The following is a 21,458-nucleotide window of genomic DNA, read 5'->3' on the forward strand; positions in this document are numbered from 1 at the left end:
TAATATCACAAGTTGAAGGATAGCATACTGTGCACTTCAGATACTCATGGTTTTGGTATATATATGTTTTTTGGACACATTACTCCCCATGATAGGGCATTATTCTCTGGTTTAGGTACCATCTAACTTTGCTCAATTTTATAACCAAAACATAATAACAAAATGGGGTAAAAAAAATCGGAATCAAGCAAGGCTCTGGCTATCATGCAATAAGCATCCATGCAGAACTTTTGAATTCCTACTCTCTACGCAGTCAGATGCTACTTTATGCAATGCAACAGGGGACAAAATAAATCTTTGTTCACACAGAGCACACAGGATCTTCACACAGAGTTGTCAAAGTTAAAGACTCTCTATTATCACCTCTGGTGACCTTCTCTGTACTGAACTGATGCTTGTTATTGGACCTCTTTATCACGTTACTTCTTCTTATCACTCTTTTTCGGAGCCACAAGGCTGTGTTTGGGCTCAACACTGCAGCATACGCGCGGTTCTCAGAGGCTAAGGTAATCATGTGGGTAACCTCTCAGCTTCGTCTAGACAACGCACAAGAAGGAAAAACAGAAGAAGCAAGGTTAACTGACCAGCTGAAGTTATTTTCATGTTTTTGTATTCAGTGAGAATTGGATGGAATGAACTGGATGCATGATAATGCAGATTTCCTTATAAATAACTGAGGTGATTGGCTGACCTGATGGTGAGGGAGATTTATCCTCCCCTGTTGTAGCAAACTGTAGATCAGACCCCAAAGCAGCAATGGAGCTCCTGGGACGAATGCAGCGGTCACCTGAGAAACTTCTGCGGAGTAATGCCTAAAGCAAGACACGTCAGAATAATCAGAGTCTTAAAAGTCTCCTAAAATATCCTGAAGCAGTCATGGAAAGTTGATACATGTGGTATATTATATTTCTCAAAAGCACATTAAACTGAAACTCTGTTTATAGGATATTACTAGCCCATCACTGCCAGAAAAAATATTATCCTCCTAAAATAATGTATAGACTAATACAGAAATAATCCCAGCTGAACTCTATCAGAACGTAGCGACCAGGTGCTAGACTGTCAATATTCATCCAAGAGGCTATGAAAGTGGCCCACACCGCTCATTCAAAACAACAATGCTGTAATAGCATCAGTTTTATCAGAACTGGAGAGTTTTTCTTCACGGAGAGAAGAGAACTGCACTGAAGGCATTTCATGATGGAGAAAAGATGTTTTCCCTATTCTCCAAACTGACTTTGGCGAGAGTCCGAAAGACAGATGGTTCATTCGATCACCTGCCAGGTATGTTTTGAAAATGCCTGCCCTTTCCCAATCAGTTTTCAACCATGCCTTCTCAGATGGTTCTGTGAAACAAGCCATCTGATGAGTCAGGTTAGCATTCATGTGGTGTTTGAATTGTCTAAAAATTGAATTCCTGACTTGGAAAATTCAAGTAGGAACAACAACTGCTGTGTTCATGCTACAAAGCTACAACTGCTAAAGTATGCGATTTTTTTGTACGCAACTCACCTAGTTTGCTTCATAGTATACAGAAACATTGCGGACAAAAGTAAATGTTGGTTTGATGGTAAGAAACGTTCATTAATCATGTATTGCATATAATTTTTTTGCTCACATGTCATTTGTAACACGGTATTAGGTTGTAACCATTAGTTACTGTCACATAGAGTGACTTAGGTTAGTTAGTTATTTATTAGCATTAGGCAATAGCTTAGTGGTTATAGGGCATGTACTGGTGCAGCAACAAGTCTTGGACAAAATTGCTAATATAAAGCTTCACTGTTAATAAATACTGTGAACAGCTATCTACATCATTTCTTTGTAGCATGAACACACTGAAGACGGAAGAACGACTTCCCAATTCAGGGTATGCAGCATAATGTAAATATATAAACTAAAATGGATACAGTTTGCATGTAAATGCAGCACATATGTCAGTAAAGGCTGCACATCTTGTGAAAAGTGTGTTTATGGTAAAAACAACAATGTCTCAAAACTAGTGTCACATAAAAGGATACAGCTTTTGCCTTGCCTTGCGTGTCATGGGGCTGGTGGGGGCCGAGGCACTGCTGTAGAGGCTGAGGCTTGAGTTGGACCTGCTGACAGTCAAACCCTTGGAAGTGCTTCCTCCAGGAGACAAGTACTTCTCCTTGATCTTCAGGTTGGTCCTGCCTTTAACTGTTGGTGACACAGAGGGGGGGATTTGACTGAATAGTGTAATAACCTGCAATTTACAGCAGCCACTCCCCTAATTATAGCCAGCAGACACTGCATACAGAAATATTTTGAAGCAGGACTGCCAACATAAGTCAGTATAGAAATATGTGTATTAAAATGGTAGACATTACTCACAGAAAAATTAGTAGAACTTCACCAGAAATAGATATTTAGTCGCTGACATGTTTAAGCAGTTTTTATAGACTCATACATGCTTAATGATTTGAAAATGTACTGATATTAGCTACAACTATATTGCAGTATAGTAAAATAGGAATATTTGTGTGAACGAAGAAAAAAGGCTTCCTCTGACAACAATAATGTGTTTATGTTATCATCTGTCGAATGTATGGATCCAAGCAGCATATATAATTTTAAACATACTGGGGGCTTGTCATGTTAAAGTAAATAATATAATTTGAAATATGTTTAGGAGTAGTGTACTGACCTCTGCAGGGGTCATTCTTCACCAGGAACTCATCTAAAGCAGTCCAGCCTCCTCCCACCCTGACCATCAACGTGCTACGCAGGATACGAACCATCCGCAACTGTTGGGAATCTCCAAACTGCAGACAAAATACATAGTGCAAGTTATAGGTTTTGAAGCACTCGTTGCTGTAGCATCTTCACACTACAAAATATCCCTAATGTTTTTGTGGGCCATGTTCACCCAGGAAATGTAAACAATATCCCTTCCTGCGTGGGACACTGAAAATCAAATGTTACAGCCGCTTTAATGTGTTTAATCATCGTGTATACAAATGACTCACCCTGTATCTATTAGCACTTATTTGCTCCACTTGAAACCTCTTGGGACAGTTACACTGTGATACCTGTCGACTCACCTGAAGAGGATAAAAGTACAGTGTCACAATAAATAAACCTCTCTAATAAGTTTGACATGTGCTTGTTTTCTTGTGTGCACAATGTTCATACCTCTTCGTTGATTTGATCAGCATCCAGTGTTCTCCTGTAGGGATCTCTGCTAGGGTGAAGGGCACTCACAAACTCATAGTAATCAATGAAGCCGTCACTGTTCATGTCGAAGATGTTTGCCACTGCGTTCATCTCCAGAGAGTTGGTGGGGAATTCTACAGCAGAGAGGTGTAAGGAAGAGCAGATTTATAACTGCGTTAACTTAATGACAAAGATATGGCACAGCATGATTTAAAAAAGTAAATAACAATAGAAATTTGCAAATTTAAAGTGTAATTCCTGTGTAAAATCATCCCATGGTCTTTTTCAATACCTACATACAACAAATAAGCCATCGAGACAATTTTTTTCATTTATGAACTATTAACGGAGAAATCGGGGAGAGTCGCTAACAGCTGGACGTGGCTAACACTGATTAGCTAGGGGCAGTGCGTTGAAGGCATTAAAACTGCTTTTTTTATCAAAGAATACTGCTCAAAATTACACCAAACCTCTGCAGTAGAATGATAAGAGTCACTACACCAAAAGCTCCTACATACCAGCTCCTCTCGTAGTAAAGTCCATTCAAATGGATAACCAAATATGTTTTAATGCCTTCACCGTGCTGCCCTGAGCTAATCAGTGTTAGCCACGTCAGGCTGTTAGCGTTTCTCCCCGATTTCTCCGTTAATAGTTGTTACAGGAATAAAACTGTCTCGATGGCTTATTTGATGTAAATGGTAAGTGGACTTGTACTTATATAGCGCCTTTCTAGTCTTCAGACTACTCAAGGCGCTTTCACAGTGTTTGTCACATTCACCCATTCACACAGACACTCACAAAGATGGCAGTGTACATCTACATACCATCTAATCTAATCATTCACACCACATTTACACACCCATGCACAGCACGAGTAGCAATTTGGGGTTCAGTGTCTTGCCCAAGGACACTTTGACATGTGGACAGGGGGAGGTGGGGATCGAACCGCCAATCTCTCAAATGGAGGACCACACTGAGCCACAGTCGCCCCATGTATGTAAGTGCCAAAAAAAGAACCATGGGATGATTTTGCGCTAGAATTACACTTTAAATAAATGTATTTAAATTATGTCAATAGGGTGGTTTCATGTCTCAACATGCTAATTTGTAATTTCACTTTTTTTTATTTCATGGTCATTTTAAAAGGGCAATCATGGGTTGAGACACTGAACTGATTTTTGAAACAGGGGTCTTACTGGAGGCAAGGACATAATCAACAAACTCCTTCTGGCTGATGCGTCCATCCTGGTCCCTGTCAATGGTGCGGAACACGTCTAAGATCCGTGACTTCAAATGACTAATCCACAGCATGTAACGCTTTCGCCAAATATTGAAGTCGAAGTTTGCAAATTCTTCCATCTGTCCAGAAATGCAAATATCTGTGTTGGTTATTGGTTATGTTGAATAAATTGTACAAACTAAATTGTACAAAAAAAAAGTACAATAACCTCTTTGAGTGATTGCTGTTGTTGCTCCAGACGCGTTTGTCTCGCCACGGCCAGGAGCCAAAGTTTCTGCCACTGACTGACCAGCTGACTGAGCTCTGGGGTCTGGGGGTCCAGGTGCTCCAGGGGAATAGGTACAACAGGCTGCAGCTTCAGAGTGCTCCTTCTCTCTGGATGGAGAAACAACAACATGGGAGTCTGAAATCAGCTCAGGCATCTGATTTCTGCTTTACACATCATGAGCAGTGAAACAGTCATCAAGTCCAATGCCTTTATTACAATAATGACTTTTTTACAGATTGTAAACTTTACTGTTTTCATGGTGGCTTACTTGTGAGTGGCCGTTTGCTGGGAGAAACTAGCTGTTTTGACATGCTCTTGTGTTTGCAGGACTTTGTGGCAAGTTCAACCTCTGGGAACTTTTTATTCAACTCCTCCATGAATACCTGTACAGGGAGATGATCAGTGAAAACATGGAACAGCAAATACTCTTGTTATTTCTGTAACCAGGGTGAAGTATGTTATAAGGACATTACAGGATGTCTTAGAAAACTGATATTCATACATGTGTTCTAAATGATACACATATATTTGTTTGTTTGAATGAATACAAATGACTCAATATGGTGCAAAGCCAATAAATCTTTTTAAAATATTTCACTGTTGAGGTCAAAGCTTTCTTAAGTTGCTGTTTAATTTACATTCATCGGAGCACATATTTTAGAACTGAATAAAATAAAGTATTAATTTCAGAAAGATGGGAAGGGAAATAAAAAAAGTTTGTACAGTGTGCTGCTGAATCAGCTCTTGGTTCTGCTCTTTTGTCTCAGGCAGAGGCTCTTGGTCTCTGAGGTTGAGGGCTTCCTCTGCTGAGGAGATCCAGTCTAGTAGCCTCTGGACTTCCTCTCTCTCTGCCTCTAGTGCTCCCAAGCTGGCCTGAATCTTCCGGCCCTGCTGCTGAGCCCAGGTCTGAACCTGCAGACAATTGAGTGGTTCAGAAATGGCTTACGGTATTAAAACAATATCCCTCTGTCTAAAAGCATTTGAAATGTACCTAACTGATAGCAATTAATGTTTGACTGATGTTTTTAATCTCTAAGGAAAATAAAATGTGCTTTTGCTGATCATGTAGCCACAATAGGACTCACCTCCTCATAGCGGGTCTTGGTTACACTGATCCAAGATTTTAGGGTGATTATGGAGTCTGGGTGACATGAGGCCAGGATCTCCTCACCCAGACGCTGAATATTCTGTAACTCCACCGCCTGAGCCTGTAGGGCACCCACTGATTCCTTCAGAGAGGAAGAAAATTGATTTATTCAGCATCTAATCCAGTAAAACACATGTTCTAAAGCAGGGTGAGCCATTAGTTTGGCATTACAATAAAATATACTAGTGTATCACTCCTACCACTGGTTGAATGATTTCAAGCTTGAGAGTCTGCAAACATTCGCCCTTTTTAACAACCCTTGTACAAACTGAATCCTTATCAGCACCAACTTGTTGTTCTGTGGCAGACTCTGACTTTTGACCTCCCCTGAAGCAAAACGTATTTTCCCTTTAAGATGTGTCAAAGTATCATTGACCCCGATTCAAACGAATTTGGGACCTTGAGTTAAATGTAAATAAACCCGAATACAATGATTTGCAAATCATTTTCAATCTATATTCAACTGAATACACTACAAATACAAAATATTTAATGTTTAAATTGATGAACTCAATGTTTTTTTGTTTTTTTTTCAAATATTCACTCAAATAAATCAACTGCTTTAAAAAGCTGGGACACGGCAACAAAAGAAAAAATGAGGAATGCTCCAAAAACACCTGTTTGGAACATTCCACAGGTGAACAGGTTCATGGGAACAGGTGAGTTTCATGATTGGGTGTAAGAGGAGCATCCCTCAGTCTTTCATAGGAAAGGATGGGGCGAGGTTCACCACTTTGTGAACAACCGTGTGAGCAAATAGTTCAACAGTTTAAGAACAATGTTTCTCATAAGAACATTATTCCCCCCATCGTTCTGTAGAGGATATTACCACGTGGGCTCAGGAACGCTTAGTGAAACCATTGTGAGGTAACACAGTTTGTCGCTACATCTACAAGTGCAGGTTAAAACTCAGGTTACCATGCAAAGTGAAATCAATACATCAACAACACCTAGAAACGCTGCAAGCTTCTCTGAGCCCAAGCTCATCTGAGATGGACTGACGCAAAGTGGAAAAGTGTGCTGTGGTCTGAAGAGTCCACATTGACAAATGTTTTTGGACTCATGGACGTTGTGTCCTCTGGGCCAAAGAGGAAAAGGACCAGTGCAAAGTTCAAAAGCCAGCATCTGTAATAGTATGGGGTGTGTTGGTGCCCATGACATCATGGGTAACTTGAACATCTGTGAAGGCAGCATTGATGCTGAAAGGTACATACAGGTTTTGGAGCAACATTTTTCAGGGACATCCGTGCTTATTCCGGCAATACAATGCAAAGCCACATTCTGCATGTGTTACAGTGTCGCTTCGTAGTAAAAGAGTGTGGCTACTAGACTAGCCTGCCTGCTGTCCAGACCTGCCTGCCATTGAAAATGTGTGGTGCATTATGAAGCGCAAAATACAACAACGGAGACCCCTGACTGTTGAGCAACTGCAGTCATATGCCAAGAAAGAACGGGAAATAATTCCACCTACAAAGCTTCAACAGTTGGTGTCCTCAGTTTCCTAGCACTTACTGAGTGTTGTTAAAAGGAAAGATGATGAAACACAGTGGTAAACATGCCCATGCCCCGGCTTTTTTGGAACGTGTTGCAGGCAAATTCAATGAATATTTGCAAAACAAAAGGTTTATCAGTGTGAACTTTAATTATCTTTTCTTTGTAGTGTATTCAATTGAATATGGTTTGAAAAAGATTTGCAAATCATGCATTCTGTAATTATCTGCGTTTTACACAATGTCCCGACTTCATTTGAATTGGGTTTGTAATACTGACCTTGTGTTGTTTGCGGAAAGCAAGCAAGCCCTCCTCTTCCTCTGGTATCGCCCCGTATTTCAGTATCCTCTCTGCTTCACTGAGACGCTCCATGAAAGAGTGGACAAGGCCATCAAACTTCTCAGCCTAACAAAAAAAAATTCAAAGATAAGATAAGAGTACGGGTTGGCCCCTACTTTTCTACTTTTATCAATGGTCAGATATCAGCCAATCAACTGTTATCCAGTTCAAAAGCTCAATCATGGTCCATTTATTATTTGTGAGAACTACCTGCTGAAGTGCAACCTCTAGTCTGTCTTGCTTGCTGACTGAAAGTTTGCACACAGCCTCCCAGCGGCCCTCCAGCTCATCCATCTGCTCCTGCAGCCAGTGAGCATCAGCTGTGCTGCTCCTGGTCAGATCTCTCACAGAGCGCTTCAGGGTCCTGATGCATCCAGCGCGCTTCCCTACCTCCTTTTGGAAGGCCTAAGAGGAAGGAGATTTTCAAGGGAACTGCAATTTCGCTACGAGACAACATTGTCAAGAAAGAAAGAGTGAAAAATATGCCGTGTGAAAACAGACATATAAAGTAGCAACTTAATTTCAAGAAATCTTAAAACCATCATTACAGCTAATTTATGTATAGTAGTTATACAAAGGTAAAATTCTACACAATATTGACATGAATCATGTCTGCTGTAGATATGGCATACAGTATAGTAGCTATACACTGTATGTATTTATGTTAATGTGTCTCACATTGTTAATTATTAGAGACTCTAAAAATGCCTCTGATACTGCCTAAAATCAGCGTGGGCATTAGCGAAAACACAAACTCCAGTCTTACATTGTGAGTAACTGAGTAAACTAGACAGCTGCTAAAATTCCTAATAATATATTTCCAATGCACTGGTATTAGATCAGTACTCAATATTAGTTGATACACATTTCCAGTTATTAGAATATGTGAGGAAAAAATGGTACTGGAACATCTGTTTTCATTATTGCTAGCTGTTTTACCTTGTGTTTGTCGATCAGGTTGTTGACCATGTCTTTGTCTCCACCAACAGGAACGTCCTCAGCTAGTTGGGGCTCTGCTCTATACAGCCAGTCATTCAGTGCCTGGAGAGCATCGGTGAATCTACCTGAGAACAATAGTGCTTCCTCCAGCTTGTGTTGCCTGAGAGAAGCAAAACCACGATATTGGGTACATTTTCATTTCTCAGGATATATTGTATTCCATAGTGAAATGGGTCCAACAGCTGGAGTACAGTTCATGTTCCATACCTCTCCATAGACTTGCCACTGATGGTGTCCCATGTGTCTTTGAGTTCAGCCAGTAGATTTTCCAGATGCTGTCTGTCGTGGCTCGTTTGAGCTCTCTCATGAAGGCTGCGTCCACTCTTTAATGTAGCCTCGTACATGGGCCTCTTTGACCTCAACAGCTTCTGGAACTCCTAAAAATCCAAAATAGGAGATCAGTGAATGTATTCATATAGCATATAACCAAGTTGTATTCATTGTGATGCCTACTGCACCTTCTGTTCGGTCAGTTGTTGTTTAATCTCCTCGTGGGAAACGGCGATCTCTTTATGGGTGTCTAATGTCTGTTCTACCTCCGTCATCCAGTCCACTAGCAGGTGCCAGGATTCATTGAACTGAAATATGGGAAAAAAGGATGGATATTATACAAACGCTCCTCTGAGTGACACAAGTCACTATTACCTACATGTATAGCTTGAGAAATATATTTATATTGAAGTTGATAAATATTGATATACCCGTTTGGCATTTTTTTTGACCTCCTCCAGCATCCTGCATCTTTCTGAAGCACGCTGCTGTAGCTTTTTGTAGCGATCTTGGACGGTCATGATAAGGTTATAAATTACATCAGAGTCTTCCTTCCTGCTCAGTTCTATAAGTCTGCGGGCTGTGTTCTCCACTGTGGTCTTCTTCTCACCGTAACTGTTCACTTCATTCACCAGTGTCTGTCAAAATTCAAAGGATTTCATGAAGAACAAAAGTATACTTCCATAAGTGTATGTACCTAAACAGAGTATGTAAAAAGACCTACTCTGTGATCCTGCAGTTGAGCACAAACTTTGTCCAGAACAAAGCTGGGAGCAGGTAGAAGCCCAATGGACTCTTCACACTTGCTCATCTTAGTGAGAAGTTCCTGGACGTTACTGTGGAACTCCTTGGACAGACTCAACCCTTCTGTAAGCCTTGCCTGTGGGAAGAGCATAACAACCAGATATAATCATGCACTGAATTAAGGATAAATCCACAGAATGACACGAGACAATGAAAAGTTAAATAACCTTTCGCTCCTGGACTTTGCTGTAAACGGACGCCCATTTCTGTTCAAGAATAGATAAGCTGTGCTCAATGCTTGATCCCCGTACAATGTTGCTGCTCTCCAGCATCCTGTGGATGGCATTCTTCGTATCTGTGTAGGTGTGGAGCTTTGACTCCATCTCTGTGCATAAGTCCTTTTAGGGGTGAGAAGAAGAAGGGAAATCAGTTTTTTGTTTTCCTTAACAAATTATTCATTTCTTGAGTATCTCTTTATTTGTAGAGTTAAAGGTCTGGACTGTTTTACCAAGTGTGCATTGAGTCTTTCACTGGCAGACTCTGGCGAACCCCACATGGCTTTAGAGTAGGACAGTCTCAGGTCTGTGTTCTCCAGCCACTGCAGGAGATCCTGAATCTCCATCGTCACATCTTGTACCTGCAGATAAAATGACAGAATAAATGCAAAGTGTTCTACAGTATGGTGATGTGGCTGTCAGTAAATATGAAATGGTTGTTACAGTGCATTTTATCTGAAGATAGGGTTTTCAATTATTATGGAGTGTCTGTTTGCTCCTGGGCAGCGATTTGACTATTTACACCCGACCCCTCACCTACTGTCCTTCTAGTAGTATAAAGATCTACAAGTGAAAGGGTATTGTGAGTGTGTCACGTACTGGACACTCAGGAGGCCTAGGTTCAAATCCAGCATGAAATCTCTTAAACTACATTGTTTAGTTTAGGCATCAAAACTGGGTGCAGATAGCATTGTTGGCTGCTGACACTAAAATAGCAACTGCCAAATTCCCATTTAATTTTGCCTTCCTTCACAACAGCCACCAGTTTAAATTTGAACCCCACTTTACACATTCTTATGTCAATCACCACAGGAGGGCGCCATCATGAACGGATAATGAGACATAAAATAAGTACAGCTCAGGAAATGCTGCATCATAATATAAAGCACAACAATTAATTAAATACAGTGCACAGTTAATTTTTTTTCTATACTACTTTACGACAATTTGTTGCAACTGTAAGAAAGTAACTGATGTTTTCCCCTCTTCACCTGACTCAGTCTGTTCTCTAATTCCAGCTGCCTGCGTTCAGTCTCACAGCGCACAAACTCCCAGCTGTCATTGAGTTGCTCCAGTCGAGACTGCAGACCATGAGGGCTGTCCCCGGACCCGACCTCCAGCAGCCCCCTGCCTGCCTGATTCAGGGACTCCATCGTGCGAACATGGGACATGACATCATTACGCAAGACCTTGTTGGAGGAAGAAGCATAATAAGAAAGGTGTAATTCAAATGTACTGCTTGGAGGTGTTAGGAGCCAAGTGTTTGTGAGTTGTGTTCAGACAAAGACATGTATTATTGTCCGACCATTCTAGCAGTGTGTATTGTTGGTAAAGTATAAATTAAGAGATATAATATGTAAGGTACAGGCACAGATAGATTCCATGGTGAACACTTTTGGGAGACGTCAGTAATTCATTCAATGCTATGTGTTATCTTGCCGACCAACCCACAACTCCATGAAAACCTTAAGAATTACTGGATTCACTGTTTTGAGATCTTCAAAGTCAGTAGAAGCTCTATTACACCGAGTACATCATATTGTATTTAGGCCACCACCAACCTTGTGTTTGGCCAGCTGTATTTCACAGGCCTGCAGGTCGATGCTGATTGGCTGGCTGCCCTGCAGTTGTTCAGCAGTCCGAGAAAGCCATGTGTGCAGCTCATCCAGTGTGTTTTGGAACTGACCCAGTCCCAGCAGAGCACACTCCAGCTGATGCTGATGTGAGCACAGGAAAAAGTCAAATACCGGTATATGTTTCCAACAGTTTTTTAGATAAACGTAGTTACTTCTACTGGACATGTTTGTTGTTAAAGTAACATTACGTTTGAATGAAAAACATGATGACGTTGTGCATATAATAGATCATTTTAATATTTCATAATGATATCTGCTTGCATATTCTCACCTGTCTGCCGACAGTCTCTGACTCCAAGCTGTCCCAGCGCTGTCTGAAGTCACACAGTGGTGAGACGGAGCCTGGACGCTCCGAGCCTGGAGACAGCCGACACACAAAGCGATGGTTCAGGCTTTCTATCTCGATTTTCTTCTGGTAAAGTTCTCGCTTAAATTCCTGTGAAATAAAAAAAAGTATATATGTTTTGAAAGTATCATCATGACTGCATGTTTCTGTTATAATAAAATGCAACACACAGAACCAAAAGCCCTGTCTCTGTATACTATGAGACCATCATATTTATGGAAACTTTGATCATTGCTGGCTACAGGTGTACTTCAGCACATGCACTCACCTTGAGATCATGTAGCTGCTCTTTGACAGATTCTAGGTCAGTTCCTACCATGAACTCTTCAGTAGACCTCAGCTCAGCTGACTTCAACCACTCAAAAAGACCCTTTTAACAGAACAATAACGGAAAAAGTAATTTTGAGTAATTGGGATGTAAGAAACTTCAGACATCTTTTCCACAAAAAGTGATTTACAGTACAGTATATTTACATTATACTATGAATTTCACTTTGAAGAAATGTAATATTTAAGGTATTGTGCATAATTTTAACATACATAATATGTGTGTGTGTGTGTGTGTGTGTGTGTGTGTGTGTGTGTCTGACTCTTCCTCAATAATTATCAACCAAATCTTCTCAGCCTTTGTTACGTAATACATTGGGACTGAAACTGACTGCATGCATGGTGTTTGAAATAAAGGCCTCCATCTCATGCCCCCCACAGAGGAGAGATATGAATTGGCAGGTGTTACTGTACACTCTGATCACTCAGCCCTGAGTATTTGCCATGTTTTAACATGGATGATTTTAACAGAGAAAAATTAACTCTATTGGCATATACAGCTGGATATATTTCTCTGTCCCACGCAGTTTGCACCATTAAACTCATTTGCGTTTGACAGAGGACCGCACAATGCGTCAGTCACTCAAAAGCAAAGCTACAGGGAGTCTGAACTTTGCTGTTGCAACAACAAAATAAAAGACAAGCTTTGTCTTCGGTAGGATGCCAAAACACTGTCAGTGAGTCAGGCAGAACATGAAATATTTGTTGGTATAAGGGTATGCATATATACTGTATTTGGACACATACCTGCATAGTGTCTTGATAATGAAGTGCCAACTGCAAGGACTCCTCCAGCTTTTTGTGACATTCATTCCACAGTTTGCTCAAGTTGTTCCACGTGCAATAAAGCTTTAAGACGGCAAACAGAGAGGGTTTTACTGTAAGTTAGTCAACACAACACCATGGGTTAAAAACTATGTGATTTAAATGTACTTACTTCATCCAGGCTCTTTGTGACATCTGGTTTGTCTGTATCGCCACATGCTGACATCAGATCCATTCCCAAAACACCAAGAGTGTCCAGATCTCCCTGTAAACTGTCAATATCCTCCCTGAGAGTCTTTAAGTTGAAAAGGTGGAAAGGTGGAAAGGTGGAAAAAGTTAGACAGTGTTTTATATAACGTGTTTTACATATACATGATTCCTTTAAGGGCTTCCAGACAAACCTGCATGGTTTCAAGGCTCTGGCGGATTGTTTCTGAGTCTCTCCGACTAGCATTGAGATCCAGAACTGCCTGCTGAGCATCACTGAGAGCAGCCGTGACGTCGCTGACATCACTCCAGAACTTCAAGGCAAGATCCAAGAGTTTGAGCAGCCAGCTTTCCCTCTGCTGGGCCTGAGTATGCGTCTCATCCCACAGCTGGGACAGGCTGGACACTCGCTCTTGGATTGCTAAGATCACAAGAATATCAGCCCTTTTACTACAGTATTGCTACCTGAAGCTGAGTGCGGACAGTATCAAATCTGTATACAAACGTCCTTTCTAAGAAGATCATTACCTGTGCCGACAGATCCATCACCAGCTGCCTGTGTGTTAGCCAGCAGTTCATCTGCCTGTGTTTTGACACTGCTAAGGCCCAGCTCCAGCTTGGACAGCTCAGCCAGAGTGTGCTTGTTGTCCTGAAGCTGCTCCTGGATCCTTGGGGTGAGGCCTTGAAGAGAGGTGGGAGACTGTATGCGACTGCACAGGCGGTCAAGACTCTCTCTGATAAGGGTCATCCTCTCATTCAGCTATGAGAAAAGAATAAAGTTGTAATACAATTAGGTGGCCATACAATTTTCTGTGTTTTCCAAGCCTTCTTACCTGAGTGAATCGAGGCAATGACTCCTCGAGCAGATTAGCAGTCTCTCTGACCCGGTCTCTGATGGTTCTATGCTGCTCTTCCGCCTCTGTAGCCTTTTGACAGAACTCATCCCCTTGAATGGGGTTTAGTTCTGACAAGCGGTTTGCCAGAGAGCACAAGCGTGCAATCAAGGGTCTGTGCTCTGCTATAGACTCCCTCAGACCCTAAGCAGATGAGAGATAAAACAAGAAAAGTTAGCAATGTGGTGAGCAGACTTTTTTTCAGTGAGACTCTAAACGGAGTTTCATTCCCTAAAATGGATAGAGGAAGTTTGAAAAAATCTCAGTCTCACTTTTCATGGCCTACCTGACAAAACTGAAATGCCATTATAGAACACAGGTGGAAAAGTAACCCTGTCAGGAAGTAGATTACATTAATGAACTGTACTGGACCGAACAGCGCAGTCACCTAGAGGAGAAATGGTGGCTGATTGTGAAGTATAAAAGGACTTCTTTGTTAAACTGGACAAAAAAATCAGAAAAGCTGGCACTCTAATGTAAAGAGGCATGTTTATTTTACCTGTAAGAGGTCTTGTTGTTCCCGAAATGCCTCATAGTTAATTGTGCTCAGGGAGAGCTGGCCAATTAGGGTTTGAGTTTCTTCGAGCCAGGGAGAAACCTCAGCGAGGCCCTCTGAGAACTGGAGAAGAAGCGACTGAGCGTGCTCAAGCTGCAGCACCACATGGGAATTGGTGGCAGAGGTGGTGTTGCATTGTTCCTGTAAGGCCTCTAGTGGGGTCTGCACGGAGAGGGAAAAATAAATACATTGCATACATTTGTTTTTATTACTGGTAAATTGGTCGCATGAAATTAAGTGCAGAGAATACCTGCAAATCGCCTGATTCTCCTTCATCACTGTACGTCAGCAGGATTTCAGCAATCTTCACCATCTTCTCAATGTTGAACCTGTGTTGGAGAATCTCCACTGCCAAAATCTATTCAGGAGATAATACATGAAATCAAATTCACTTACCGAACATCATTGAAGTTACTTTCTTTAACTTTGGATCTTAACACCTTAGAATTTACAAATATGCAAACATGTAACATGTTGTTTTTATTCGAAGGAGAAATGTGTATTTAGTTTATTAGTCAGTCAGTTATATTTGTGTAATGTGTTGACCTTTTGCTCATACAGTTGTTCTGCTATGAGCTCTGGATCCAGATGAATGGTTTTCAGCTTTTCAAGACTCAGGGCCGTGTCTCTGAACCAAGCCATCTCCTTCACCACTGCCTGTTCCAGCTGATAGGAATATAGTTAGGTTAGTAACATATAATGTATATCATAGTATTGTATATATGCTGTATACTATATATATATACTCTAATTGAAACATGATTATTATTCTGACAGTAGTGTGATGTAATATGATGGCTATAGAATCATTTCATGTTCAGTGTAAGTTCTTTAGGAATAACGAATGAATGAACTGTATAAACATAAGTGTACTTAGTGTGTATAAAAAAGCAATTGAACATACAAAAACAAAACAGACCGTACGAAAAGAATAAAAGAATTCCATTAAATATAATTTTAATCAAGACAAAAATATTTTAGATAAATATACAGTATGGTATAAATAGAGTATATTGCAATATAAATATACAGTATAAGCAATAAAACAATGCTTCATGTACTGGAAAATAATACAGATGTAACCTAATAAGTGAATGTTATTCTATGAAGCATAAACGTAATGTATAAATGGGTATTTCCAGTAGCCGGCATATAACCTTATAGTAATTATCACCCAGGTATAGATCAGGCCCTTTCTCCAGACAACCATGACTGATCAAAGCAAGAAGCACAGGTGTAATTAATCACACTAATGATGGCTTCATCTCTGTATTTACATTTTTAATCACACCTGTGTTTTTCCTGAACTGACATGTCAAAATATCTGCTGTATTAACATTGGATGCTTTACAGCTGAATTATAAATAAAAACGAAGGAACAAAATAAGTCCAAAAAGAGAGATTACCACATGTAAATATAGCCAGACCTATCTCCGCAGGACTATGTCAGCATTGGAGCATGGTCTTGCTACACCGGCCTATCATTATGGTATAAGAGAAGAGAAAAAAATGCTCTGGCTGGTTTGTATTTCTTTAAACCAATCACAATCAGAGAGAGCAGAAGGAGAGGAAAGTGGATTGTGCGTGCGCGCTCCGAGGGGGTTCATTTCACGGCAGGGGTGCTGAAAACGGCACAACACCGGCACTGTACATCTGGTGAGCCAGACTATGGAAATAAGTTACACTTTCTGGGTTGGAGTTTTTTTGTAACACTGTAAGTCCTTGTGAAATAATAAAGAAATTAGCTCTCACTCCGGAAAAGCAACTAGCTAGCTTTATGAGTCGGCAAAGTTCACTAGAGCTGACTTTTGATATAGTGCTGGTTACCTAAGTTATCTATTAGCATTTAGAATTCATTATATTTACTTCTACCAAAGTAATAGCTTTGCTAAATTATTGTGAACAACACCTGAGTTACTTTGATAAGTTTGACTGTTTGGCAACGTAGCTAATGTAACCAAAGCAAAAACAGTTCGTTCAGGAAAAAAACGATGACAAATTTGAAGCTAGCAAGCTACATTCTAAGACTGATACTGAAGCTTGCTATTCAGAAATGTCATCATATGATAGCAACTTAAAAAACCCATTATTGCTAATAACAAAGCTAGTCAGAGTCAGTTAGGTTTAAGATGACTTTTATAGCAGGCTTCAGCTACTTTCTATTGAAAACAGTTAGCAACACTAACAACATTACCCTCTGTCTCTCAGCTGCACATAGCACTGCATCTCCAGCATGTGTCTGCGCTCCTGCTGCCCCCAGGAGCTCCCTCTCGATGCGTCCCAGCCAAAGGTGGAGATCTTCCTGGCTGGAGGTACAGCGACTGATGGCCTCCAGGGCCTGCTCCAGCCTCTGCAGCACATCCAGACTGCTTAGACTCAGCACAGAGCAACGGATACGCAGAGCATCCATCTTCTCCTGCACCTGCTGGGCTTCCTCCTCTGAAACAAATGACAAATCACAAACTTTGGGCATATCAGCAGTCAGAGGGTAAGCTATATATATATATATATATAGCAGACATTGGCAAAATGAAAATTCAATGTAAGACCGTATTTTTGGCATTGATGGGATATGCTTTTATTAACTGGCATATATTGTAGCATTGATCAGCAGAACTGATTCACTACTACCTGGTCTGGCAATGCTACTGTAATACTATAGCAGATATTTGTTGGAAATTAATTTTGATTGCTTATACTCTTCACAGTTTAATCAGTTCCCACACAAAATGCAAATATTAATAAAGTATATGGTTATTATTATCAATCAGCTTTAACATTTTGAAGTAAAATGGTCCGCTGATCTGGCAATTTTAGAGCAAAATATTTGTATTGGCATTTAAAACTAAAATTAATCCAACCTCAATGATCCCCTTATGTCGTTAATATTACCTGATATTGCTTCGATCAGATCATGTCCTGACTTTTGTATTTTCCCTAGCTCAGCAGTTTTGACTTGAATCTCTTCAAACACAGCCTGAAAGAAAGTGAGAACATGTCAAAGTTATAATTCTCTGTTCATAAAGCACAATGCATTTGAACTACTCATGGTATATTTCCAACCTTGGCCCTGATGGTGGCCTCTGAGAGATTCAGCATCACTCTCTCTGCATTCCGTAGTTCAGCCAGGGTCTGTTCCATGGATATGAGCCATTGCTGAAAGCTGTCTACTTCTTCCTGGAAGAGCTGGGCCCTGGGCAGAATGAGCTCCAGACTCACTCTCCTACCAACAACAAAATGGCCACTGATTGTTATCATTGGTAAGTAAGAATTATATTATGCAGTAGGCCTAATGCCAAATGTAACTGTGGCATTATCAGTAAAGGTAGCTGACCTTTGCTCTGCCCCCAGCTGTAAAGCCTCCCACTTCTGTTTGAGAGTGGAGAGCTTGACCCTGCCCTGCTCCCCTTCCTCTCCTGGGTGGGCCTCGACTAGCCGAGGGCCCTCCAACATCATGGAGTCCATGCTACGCCTTCGGTCTGTAAGAAGGCGCTGCAGGAGCTGTAAAAGAACAGAGTGCCCTCAGGTAAAGCCATACCTCATTAATCAAAGTTTTATAATAGAAGGAGGAGTCTATGACATATCATCAATCTTTAACAAAATTAAAGAATAAGGACAAGTGATACATTTTTCAAAGCCACTCTTCTGTTTTGCATTAAATCAGTTCTCATCAGTACTACAGAAGGTGTTTACCTTACATCTGAGGTTACATTTCAGTGGAATTCTATTATTTCCAGTAAGAATTAACATTTATCAAAGCTCCATTCTTGCTTTTTCTGCCTTTGGGTCAGTGTGGAAAAAAAGCCCTGTCTTGTGTATCAAGCTTACATTGTCAAGACCCAGGCAGGTTTCACCTCATCCAAAGAGCTCACAATGGGTGTGATTACAGCTGAAAGGTGAGAGACTTCTCTGCTTTTTTCATCCCCCCAGGAAATGTCCACAAAGACTTACTGAAGCTCATTGTGGCTATGATTGCAACCCGTTCACCACTGAATAGAACTGAATTTATATTATAAAGGAAGCAGTTGAGTGTTTTCCATGACCTCAGAACACATATAGGTCAACCCAGTCAGGTGTTTTCCCACTACTGTAGCACTGCATCAATGTTTTTTGGAAAAATAAATGAGGTGATGTGATGTTGGTGATAGCAGACCTTTTGTTCTTGTAGCTGGGCTTTCACCACTTTGACCTCTGAGGATGGGGGTTTCTGGTTGTCTGTGAGCTCTTCTATCTCACAGACCCATGTGAGCAAAGCTTCCAGGTTTTGGAGAAATGTCTCAGAATCTGTTGACACATCCCCCAGTGCCAAGGCAGATCTTGTTCCCTTGTAAGAGACCATAACAAAGTATTAAGTGAAGTATGAATGAAACTGTCAGCAAATGATTCATTGTGAACATGATCAGTTTTACTACAACACAAGGAGAAAAGAGTTATGGGTAAATACATACCCTCCACCTATCCAGGCTGGAATCCTGGTCTGAGCTTGAGTGTCCATCGCTTTGGAGCTGCAAAAATAAAGACAGTTGATATGTTTCGATTTATAAAATCACTGTTTTAAAGACCCACCATGATTGATTTTAAAGGAGGAATCTACATGGGAATGGGTAAGAATTTTAAGTTCAGTTGAGAAAAGGAAAGGATGAAATGGAAGACTGATGAAATTTGTCGTGTTTTAAAGTTGGTGTTTTTATCAACCTCAGCGAGTCCCTCGGCGACACCATTCAGGACTCTAACAGTTCTGGTTACAATGGGGTCTCCTCCCTTGTCACCAGATGGATACTCTGTCACTTCCACAATTTCGGTTACGGTGGTCTCTGTCACTTCCGTCACCTCTGTAACCTCACGTGATGCCAGATTCTTCCAGGACCAGGGGCTTCCTTCTCTGGAGTCTCTCCTTTGGAAGCTGGCTCTCCTCTCTGCAGCGCGCTTGTCCGAATGAGCCAAGGGGGATCTGGTAAACTCTGGAGGCACTGATAACCTTGTTAGTGTCCCATTTCGGGATGTTTTTATGGGTGAAGGGCTGCTGTGGCAGACATTATCCAGAGTACTGGTGCTCCTGATTGTAGAGGCGGGAGAGCTGCGGAGAGGTTTGTCCGAGATGGGAGTATGAGTCCCCTCCTCCCTCTTATGATCAATTTCCTGTACCTCCTTGTCTCTCGCAACCTCTCCTTCCTTGTTTGCATCATCCCTTACTTTGTCCTTGATGGACACTTCTGGTTTGGCCTCCACATATTGCTCCGGGGGCTGCCCCTCTCTTCGTCGCTGGTAGCATTGCTTCAGGAAGTCCTCGTCTGACCTCACATGCTTGGACTTCTGGCCCAGGCAGCTGGGCCGACTGATGAGGTTACCCATAATCCTTCAGCCCAGAGGCTAGTGAGGTAATAGGTGAGGTAAGGCCCCTCGGCCATGCATGCGGAAGATCCTTCTGCTACCTAAAACAAGACAAGGGGGCTCTGGGTCATCATGCAGTGAACAAGTGCTCATTGTGGAAATCAACAGAAAAGGTATTACTTATCTTCTTTCTTCAAAATCATAACTTGCCAGCTTTAAAGTCACAAAGTACTGCTTGCCACAGCTTACATCTTAAGAAAACTGATTTGAGGAAAAAAATGAACCAGTCTCTCACATCCTTTATTTGCTCTATCTCTGTGCCAATGTTGCAATTTTCTTTGCACTGACAGACCAGAGAGAACTACAGCAGAAAACACTTGGCCTGGATATTCCCTGTCCCTTTGTCTTCCTTTAGACCACATATGCCCATGCTCCCCATCTATCTCACATCACCAACTGAAATATTCTGGGTTTAGAAATCAATGTGACAGGCTTGTCGGGGACCCCACTGTTGAGCCTGGCATACAGAACTGGTGGCAAACAGCCAGCTCTTTCTATAACTCAGCCTGGACCAGTCCTGGGAAACCTGTTAAGGATCTGATCAAATATGACAGCCATAAAAACACAGACATCGCCTCATTTCTCAAGGGTGACAATAAGAGGGGGTTTAGGAACACAGACTGGCATGGGAGCAGTGGGGGTAGTTATAGGAAAGCAGCAGCAATGAAAAGTATATCTTAGTGTGAAGTATAAAATGATGGGCTTTTTATGGGGGGAAATAAATGTGGAGTTTGTAGGATACAGGGCTTTTCTCTCACTGCTACATCACTGAATGACAATTTTGAATGTATTAATGATCTCATCACCATGTTATTTGAACAAAGTTAGTACATTACTGAAGTGACCCTCATTGGCAGTGACAATTTCAAGCTGTGTCAGCCTGTCTGTGTCCCACTCAGCTCAGTGCCTTCATTGTTTTGACAGAAGGGTTAAAGGGGAGTATAATTATCTTGGTCTAGAGGAGGTGACGTTAGCCCATCAGGCGATCACAGGGAGGGTTCCTGTAGAGGCCGGGTTCTCCCTGTGAGGCAGGGTCCATTCAGAATTATACAGGTCACCCTAGGTCTTGCTTGGTTACTAAAGATCTGGGAGGGGGGAATGGGTCAACATAGGGGAAACTGGGATGTTGGCTCTTCAACACCAACTACTACTACTACTACTGAGAAATATTATTTTCTGGTTTGAAAAAAGCAGAAGAGGTAGATTTATTGTGCTGTATGGGTGCCGTTACATGTTTCAGTAATGCTGCAACATTATGCTGAATATGCAGCTCTCTTATCTCTGCCAGAGGTTAGGCACAAAGACAGTCTGCAGCCTAGGAGAACATTGCATTGTGCTACTGTCAATATCCAACCCATTTTTGAAACAAATCTCATTTGTGCCCCC

The 21,458-nt window shown here is 41.3% G+C and overlaps 1 protein-coding gene across 1 annotated transcript; it reads right to left on the reverse strand.

Moving 5' to 3' along the window:
• Nucleotides 1-2,005: 2,005 nt before the first annotated feature.
• Nucleotides 2,006-20,033, reverse strand: macf1b (microtubule actin crosslinking factor 1b; the record flags this gene model as incomplete). The annotated part of the gene is made up of 37 exons (XM_083918535.1): nt 2,006-2,181; nt 2,669-2,786; nt 2,991-3,065; nt 3,157-3,311; nt 4,374-4,536; nt 4,626-4,792; nt 4,954-5,068; nt 5,409-5,597; nt 5,771-5,914; nt 7,603-7,728; nt 7,873-8,067; nt 8,602-8,761; nt 8,869-9,038; nt 9,120-9,239; nt 9,363-9,569; nt 9,656-9,811; nt 9,903-10,073; nt 10,184-10,312; nt 10,943-11,140; nt 11,513-11,668; nt 11,859-12,023; nt 12,202-12,303; nt 13,008-13,109; nt 13,198-13,320; nt 13,427-13,653; nt 13,761-13,992; nt 14,066-14,269; nt 14,625-14,843; nt 14,932-15,039; nt 15,228-15,347; nt 16,876-17,120; nt 17,574-17,658; nt 17,745-17,904; nt 18,016-18,182; nt 18,835-19,005; nt 19,130-19,186; nt 19,377-20,033. The coding sequence occupies 37 exons, from the start codon at nt 20,031-20,033 to the stop codon at nt 2,006-2,008; spliced, it is 6,234 nt and encodes a 2,077-aa protein (XP_083774661.1).
• Between the last annotated feature and the right edge of the window lie 1,425 nt (nt 20,034-21,458).

Source organism: Echiichthys vipera (assembly GCF_963691815.1).
Source record: "Echiichthys vipera genome assembly, chromosome: 8".
In the NCBI taxonomy this organism is placed as follows: domain Eukaryota; kingdom Metazoa; phylum Chordata; class Actinopteri; order Perciformes; family Trachinidae; genus Echiichthys; species Echiichthys vipera.